This window comes from Echinops telfairi, unplaced genomic scaffold (assembly GCF_000313985.2).
Source record: "Echinops telfairi isolate 266 unplaced genomic scaffold, ASM31398v2 ScPeMD7_7458;HRSCAF=8496, whole genome shotgun sequence".
NCBI lineage: Eukaryota > Metazoa > Chordata > Mammalia > Afrosoricida > Tenrecidae > Echinops > Echinops telfairi.
In genome coordinates this window covers 24976480-24984943 of record NW_022111358.1, presented here as the reverse complement: position 1 = coordinate 24984943, position 8464 = coordinate 24976480, and the positions used below count along the sequence as shown (strand labels likewise).

Below are 8464 nucleotides of genomic sequence, written 5' to 3'. Positions count from 1 at the left end.
TCAGAGAAGAGGATAGAAAGCTCGAATAAGACAGAAATACCTAAATGGAGGCTGAAGTAATTTCCCCTGAGTATAACAGCATAACCAGTTATTCCCCTTCCATTGAAGAGAATACAATATAAACTTTAACAGCAGCGGAAGAAATTCAAGTTAACTATAATTCCTTTGCAGAAAAGTAATGAAAGAGGGGGAGCGGGGAGCACAGAAATTGGAGGCCCAGGGAGACTGTCGGTCTCCTTTAGGGTCCGATGGAGGCATGCCTAAATGCCAGAGAGACTCATTTATAAAGTGATGTTTTATATGGAGCCAGGGAAAAAATGGAAGTGACCTCTCAGTAGCCCTTCCGAGGCATGGAACTTTCTCATTCGGGGCTGAGAGAAATGACAATGAAGGCATAAATGAACATAAACAGCTCTTTCTAGAAGGAGTTTCTTCCTGGAATGAAGATCTCAGGGCCGGACTGGAGAACGCCATCCGGGGCAGGGGGCCCTTCCCGGGGCTCGGCCTCCCGAGGACTACAAGTCCCAGCTACGCGGAGGGGGCGGGGCGTAGAGGTCGTTATGACGCTGTGGGCGGGACAAGGCGCGTCCACGCGACCCCGGGCTTGTAGCCCCGCCCCCGGCCCTGGCCTGCCCTGTTGCTGTGGCGCCGCCGCCGTCGACTGCTACCCTTGGTGAGTTCCGCAGGGAAAAGGGGTCCAGTCGGATTCCCTCAGACCGAGACTGCCAGTTCTGAGCCGGCCATGTGGGTGGGTTAGGTGTGACCGGGATTCGCCTTCACTGCCGCCACTTTTCCAGGGTGGTCAGTGCGCGTGACGTCACGGAGCCCCTCCGGCGGCCTTCGAGAGTTAGGGGCCAACCCCCGGCTGAGGAAGGCGAGGCGTCGCGCTTCGGGGCGGCGGCCAGCTCCTGGGGCGCCGAACGAGCGCTGCCGGAAGTGCGGGTCGTGACGCACGGTCGCCGCCCTGACGCCGTATTGCGTCATTCCCTTACGGGGCGGGGGGCGCCCCTGGGCCGTCGGAAGCTTGAGGTGGGGGCTGCTTCGAAGGCGCCAGCCCATCCGACGTCAGCGTCCCCTGCGGGTCTCAGTTTCCCCGTGTCCTCCTTGGAGGCCCCTCCCGCCGGGTTCCAGGCAGCCCAGGAGAAAGGAGGTGTAGGTTTGCGCGCCCATCGCCTGATCCCCAGCGCCACCACGAGCCCAATGCAGCCCACGTTCCCTTTCAGCCCTGAGAGCTCAGGTGGCGCTGCGGGTTAAGTGTTGGCCTGCTCAGACGAGATCGGTAGTTCAAACCTAGGAGCGGCTCCCTGGGAGGAAGAAACGAGCCCATCTGCTGATGTAGAGCTGATGTAGAGTTAGGGCCGCTGTGAGTTCGAATCCACTGGACGGCAGGCAGCGGGTTCAGTGTTTGGTTTGATTGCTAAAACTGTGTCATGAAGAAGGGTTTTTGTAGCTTCTGGAGGGCAGTCGTTTAAGGAATATCCAGATGGCATGCTTTCCAGGTATTTTCCATAGGGGACTTGAAACGACTTTTAGCCTCACTGACAGCTAATGGAGTAGAAAGGACCCTGATAAAGGTAGTCGGTAATCCCGAGTTACCTGGAACAAACAGGATGAGGTGATTCATTTGAATGTGTGACTTTTACTTTTGTTTTCACTGTTCCTAAATGAAGAATTGAGTGCATTTCTCCTTGGCTGTGGAATCATTTGTTTCCTTCTGCGATTAACCCAGAGAAGCTGTCTTCAGGGTCAGATAAAACATCTAGGGCTCTTTTGAAAAACGTGACAGCACTTTGTTGGTATCATATACGCCCTTATTTTCTTAGATGGAAAGGTAGACCACTAAAATTAGTACTTTCACTTAGGATCAGTACAGCCGGAAAGGCCCTTAGAGATCATCCACCCCACCCAAGCATTTTACCAACTCGGAAATCGAGGCCTCAAATCAGGCAGTGTGCCTTGACCAAGGGGAAGTCAGTGGCAGAACTAAAGACAGGTACCCAGGTCTCTTGGCTCCTATCTCAGATGACCTTCCACTGTACTTCAGACACGATTGCTTCCAAGAAAAAAGTGGGTGGTCTCAGTAAAAGGCAGATAGACCACACAGTGTGGAGCTTTTCACAGCGGCCCCTTCACGTCAGAATCTCCTGTCTGGGAACCGGTTTTCTGTTTACCCCTAAGCAACTAGCACCGGTGGTGTAGTATGAGAAGGGCCTGCTTAGGAGAAGTTGGGCAGCTTAATCCAAATGGTTATCAATAATATTAAAAGTCTCTAATGTTCTCCGAGGAGGCTTGGGATTCAAACCAGTCCAGCCATTTTGCTAATTGTTTTAAGAAGTCAAATAAATTGGATGAGGTGATTCACTTGAATGTGTGTTTGACTTTTACTTTTGTTTTCACTGTTCCTAAATGAAGAATTGAGTGCATTTCTCCTTAGTTGTGGAATCATTTGTTTCCCTTGGCGATTACCCAGAGAAGCTACCCACCCGGTAGAAGTTGAGTTCTTTTTAAGAATTGTTTCTTGGTGTTGTCGGCATCCATGAGTGTGTACCTTTAGACAAACTGTTGAGTTGGTTTGGTTGAATGATTGCATTGTTAGAATTGGAAGCTGGAAGCTTTAGAACCTTTTTATTTTCTGCTATAAAGCATGTCCGTGTAGTCTGGGGATTACCTCAGCGAGCGTGGGAGCTGGCACTAGTTGTTCCTTTTGTTAAAAGAGGACGTCGATGAGCTATGCTGCCATAGAACTGTCATGGGGTTAGCATATTAGGCTGGAAAAGCTCATTAGGTGAAAATATGTCAGGCTTTCTTAGAAGCCACGTGCCAGTAGAGGCGATTCACTTTAAAATACATTACCTGTTATTGCTACTTCCTCTGAGAGCTCTACCCCTTTTGGAAATCTAGCTGAAAAGGAAAACAACTATGTCCAGAGACGAGGTAAAGCGCCACCGACAACGTGTGGGATCTGCATTCCTTCCCGATGCTTGATGGGTGATTCTGTTTTTAAAAATTCATTTTCTAAGATCACTTCTGTGGCCAATGTTTGATTTGGTAGAGGCGTAAAGAATTAGGTGGAATGACATTTCGTAATTTCTAGGAGGCCTAACGTACTCTACTGCTTTTTCATGAATTAGTCGTTCTCTGGACTTAAAAATTAAACCTTTGTGCATCTTTATGTTCTTCTCATTTCCTGGACTGTCTGGTTATTTCCAGAACTAGAAGTGGGCGACGGATCCTTTCTGTAGTGGAAAGGATGGATAAAAGAGGAGGAAACGGATCTTAAAGTCATTGAAGTTTTCCTTCTACACTGTTACACCCCGGGCCACCCTCCTCCCCAGATAGATAAACTGACTTCATCTAGGTTGCTTTGTCAGAAAGGTTATTTTTCAAGCACTGTTGGGCCTGAAGAATGACTTGACCATAAAAATCAGCGCATGTCTTTCAGGAAAGGCTGAGTGGAGGACTTCCTCACTGCCTAGGCTCAGGTGGGCATGTTTCCACTCTAGGTTCACTCTTGGCCCTTTCTGCCCTCGTTTTGGCAAGGCGAGAAGGGAAGCCACTGTGGTTTTCCACTCCGCTCACCTCCTTACCCACTTCCTCAGTCTTGGAGACTGAGTCTCCCGGGAGGAAGAAAGGCTTGTTGATCTACTTCTGAGAAATCAGCCCCGGAAGACCCGTGGTGCACAGTTGTGCTCTGCCCCACACAAGGGTACCATGAGTTGGAATCAATTGATGGCAACTGGTAGATGAAGGAAAAGAACAGGAAGTGTGAACTTGGATTAATCAGGGTGCGCAGGCCCTGAAGTCACTCTTAACAGACTGTTCTTTGTTGTTCTTGATCCGTAGTAGAAAGAATACAATCTTATTCCATGCTAAGATAAATTGTAGTTCTAGACATGAGACCAGGGGCATGATGGTCTCAACAGGAAAAGAGAGCACTAGTCGAAATAGGATTTGTAAGCTTGCAGCCCAGTTATTTTAGTGAACGTAGTTAGAAAAATCCTTATGAAATGCAGTTAGCTGAAGGTACTTTACTGGATGCAGTCTCTATGGAATTTGTGTGATGGGTGACATTGCTTAAAAGCAGACAGGTTGGGTGTGAATGTCACCTAAAAAGGCCAGCTTGTGCTGAGACTCTTCTCTTGTTTACCTGTTAGTGATTAAAACTGGACCCTTCTATCCAGTCAGTCAACAAAGACATCCTGGGACTGGCCTAAGACTTAACAAACCTCATTGTTGTGTTTGCTTGCTCATGGTCAACAGTTGTTTCTCCGTGGTTACCCTGAAGCCGGAGGTAACTTAAAACATCTGTATGTGACTTCCCAAAGCATAAATTCAAAGGCAAACGGTACATAATCTCTATGTTTTCTGATTTCAAACAGGACATCACAAAACCTTTTGTTTGCACTGCTGTGGTCTCCCGCTGGTATGCCTTCTAAACAAAAACTTCTCTTTCTTCCTCCTACTAAGAGTGGGTCAATTGGCCGCTCAGCTTCAGGGATAAAACACCTGCAGTTCAGGTAACAAGCTGAGCAACCTCCCTGCTTTTCCTCCTGTAAACATAGTCAAGAGACATTATTGCACTGGCAATGGCTTGTCACAGAAACAAGGCCTGAGTCTGGACTGACCGTGACTTCCTGACACACTGAGAAAAGCTGGGGGTTGAGGTTTAGGATGTGGCTTATGCTGTATCACAAAAGAGAAAGCCTCGGCCTTTCTTAGTTCTTGATCTCAATCCCAAGAATAGTGCAGTGTCTCAAAGTTACTTGTCTTTCTCTTTCACAAGACTAACTTCTGGGGTAGAGGTCTGGTTGCTTGTAATTCAAAATAAAACCAGGAAATAGGTGAGACAGGTCAAGAAGAGCTAACCATAAGTTACTGACTTTATTTTTTAAAGTGTGTGTGTTTGCAATCTTCCTGGTTGTAACAGCCTGATTTGTTGCAGTCGTATTTGCATTTGTACAGCTGTTTCCTCATTTGCTGTTCAGAGCTGCAATATTTAAGTTTTTCCCCCTATAAAACCCTACTTTGATATTCATTGTGTTAGACTAGCAAGGCGTTCAGGAAATAATGCATGTGATGCATTTGAAGGGCAGAAAATAGTAGATTTCAACAATTGAAAAGACTTGGTTTTGTTTAGGTATTGTTTTCACTTCCAAAATAGTTTCCTTGGTCACATCTCTGTTGTAATCTTGAAATGTGAAACACAAGGTTTTGGGTTTTTTTACATTTTTCTTTTTAAAATCATTTTATCAGGGACTCCATACATATATCATTTGTGTCCAGCATATGCTGCTATCATCATTCTCAAAACACCTGCTTTCTACTTGAGCCCTTGGCATCAGCTCATTTTTCCCCTCCCTCCCCGCTCTCCTCTCCCCCTGAGCTCGTGATAATTTATAAATTATTATTATTTTATCATATCTTACACCATCCGACGTCTTCCTCACCCACTTCTCTGCTGTCCGTCCCCCAGGGAGGAGGTTATATGTAGACCTTGTCATCTGTTCCCCCTTTATCCCTCACCTTCCCTCTACCCTCCTGATATCGCCACTCTCACCACTGGTCCTGAGGGGTTCATCTGTCCTGCATTCCCTGTATTTCCAGTTCCTATCTGGAAACACAAGATATTATCACTGTTTTAAATCACAAAAATCCAAGCCTGCGTGTTGCCCTTCAAATGGGGGTGTGTATGAGCTTTTTGTTCCTCTTGAGTGCTATTCATTTGTACAGATTGCTCCCATGCCCACTTGTCAGACTCCAAACCCTTCTGGGGGGTCATCTGAGTTTCCTGCAAGATTTCCTTCATTCCCCTAACCAGTTGCCATCTCTCCCTCTTGAACAGAGTATTTTTTCTCTTCCTAGTCCATCTGTGTAGTAGTCACTTGTATATGCTCATCCAGCCTCTGTATTGAATTAGGAATTCTTTGAGGACAAGGACTATGTCAGAAAAAAATTGAGGGGTGAAACCCCACAACAGGAATCACTAACATCTATTAAACCCTTTCCCTGTGCCAGACTGCTAAATATTTTATCATTCAACACCCTTCTACTTTGTATAAGTACTACATACTGGTTTATGGGCTAGACGCTAAATAGTATTTCTTTCCATTAATCCTCGCCCCTTAAAAAACAAACAAACAAAACCCCACAGATACACACAAATGAGGTAGGTGTTGTTACTAATTCCATTTTACAGACAAGAAAACATACAGAGCCAGGTTGGTGAAGTAAACTGCCCAATGTCACACCGTAGCTTCAGTTGGGATTTGAATTCTGCCATTTTGCTTTTTAAACCCATGTTTGTCACCACCGCATGCCAGTTTCTGTTCTCCCGATCTTCCCACTCCCAGTAGAGTACCCCATGTTGGGAAGGCTGATAATTATAGGAATTAGAAGTGGAATTGAATGGAGAAGATGGAATTCAGAGAGATCGATTTAAAGTCACAGGGCTTACTGGGATTAAAAATCTAGATTCAGATTCCCTGTTCAGGCCATTGTTCTGCAAACTGCCTTACTTATTTAATACATTTAGAGAAAGAGAAACAAAGTAGCGATGAGTAGAGACAACGGTGTGGGGGTGTTAGTGTTGTTGAATCAGCTCTGACCCATAGCGACTCTGTGCACAACACAACATAACACTGTCCGGTCCTGCACCATCCTCACAACTGCTGCTGTGCCCGAGCCCATTGATGAAGGCACTGTGTCCATCCATCTTGTGGAGGGCCTTCCTCATTTTCACTGTTAGGATGGTGATAGAGGAATGTCCATGGTGAAGAAACTAGGGACTAACTCAACACTGTTAGAGCAGAGCAAGTTACGAGCAGCACAATAGCTCAGAGTGAAACAGAAAGCAAGTTGTGGGCTCTCAGCCTTTGGCCTTTCCTGACTTGTTTTGATCGGAATGTTCCTGGGTGAGTGCCCAGAAGTCTCCAGTATTTCAGTCTTTCCAGTGCCTGATTCTCTCTTGTGTTGTATGACAGGACCCTCGCTATGGAAGAGACAGTAGAAGACCCCCCCACGTCAGCTGTCTTGCTGGATCATTGTCACTTTGCGCAGGTCATCTTTAACAGCGTGGAGAAGTTCTACGTTCCCGGAGGGGACCTCACCTGCTATTACACCCTCACGCAGCATTTCATCCCTCAGAGAAAGGATTGGATTGGCATCTTTAGAGTAAGTGGTTAATTTAATACCAAGAAGTCAGGAGCCAGAGGTGAATCTTACAATCATTTTGTATCTTATGTCTGGCCAGTTTTTACATCCTAGACTGAGCACTCTTAACGCTTTCCCCCTTTCGTGTTGCAATGTGTGCTGTAGGACTCACATTTTAAAATCCAGTCTCAAACTAAAATGGTATGATCTCCAACTTTCATAATGCCTTTCATGGACCAATTATAATTTTTTAATAAAATAATCCTATTTGGAAATACCCATCTATGATTTGAGTGGGATGGTTAGTCCCTTCTTGTGTAATTATTGTGACTTAATCACCTCCTTATTCAGTACAGTGTTTGTTTTAATGTGAGTATCATGGAAACGATGTTGAGAAAGTGTAGTCAAACAGCCTGTATCCAATAAGTCTTCCCCTGAGAGTCTCGCTTCTTTGTGAAGATGTTTAACAAAGCTCCCTGGTAACTTCCAACCCCCCTGTCAGCCCCAGAACAGAAACTGCCATTTTAAAAATAATTAGCTTCCTTTTAGTGATCTCTTTCTCTTCCCCTTCTTCCCCCTATCTCTCTGTCTCTTGTGCATATAAACATTCCATAATGACAAATCTTCCTATCTGCTGAGACTGGAGCTAAAGGTCAGACTGAAGCCATTTACACTGCGAGTTGCAACATCAGTGGCCTTTGGTTTGACAACTCAGTATGTCATATGGCTGGTTGCCAGTGCTGCTCATGCTGCAAGCAGACATCCTTCTGCACTGCACTCAGAAGGAGCTGTGGCTTATGCACGGCTCTCATTCCGTTCCTTTTCTTTAATTCGTTTGGCATCCGAAGCTCCATGATAGAGCTATGAAAGCTGTAGGTAGCAGCAAGTGTGACTGGTTGTCAACCAGAGGGACACTGGCAGGATATTGAGTCATCAGACAGAAAGTTGTGCTAACACAAAACTGGCACAGCAGGGTGTTTGCTCTCATACAGAAGGTGGGAGTCATTTCTTTGTTTTTCCTTCCTTAAAATATAGCAAAACATATGGATTAGCACTGTCCAATAATACTGTCTGTGATGGAGTTGTACTTTTGCTCTCTGACACATGTGGCCGTTGATCGCTTGAAATGTACTAACTTAACTGTATTTTACATTTTGTACAATTGTAATGAATTTTAATAGGCATACGTAGTTATCATAGTAGACATGGTCACCATAGTAGATAATGCAAGTACTGTATAGACTTGTGTATAAGCTGAGTTTTTCAGCACATTTTTAAGGCAGTTTTGTGGTAAAATTAGGTGCCTTGGCTGATA

General features: G+C 45.5%; 1 protein-coding gene across 1 annotated transcript in view; it reads left to right on the top strand.

Annotated features, from left to right (window-relative positions):
* Positions 1-617: 617 nt before the first annotated feature.
* CALCOCO2 (calcium binding and coiled-coil domain 2) overlaps positions 618-8464 on the top strand; it is a 21812-nt gene continuing 13965 nt past the window's right edge. The window contains exons 1-2 of the mRNA XM_045299644.1: positions 618-673; positions 6981-7170. Coding sequence (XP_045155579.1) covers positions 6991-7170 — 180 coding nt within the window. The 5' untranslated portion in view covers positions 618-673; positions 6981-6990. The remainder of the gene's footprint in view (positions 674-6980; positions 7171-8464) is intronic.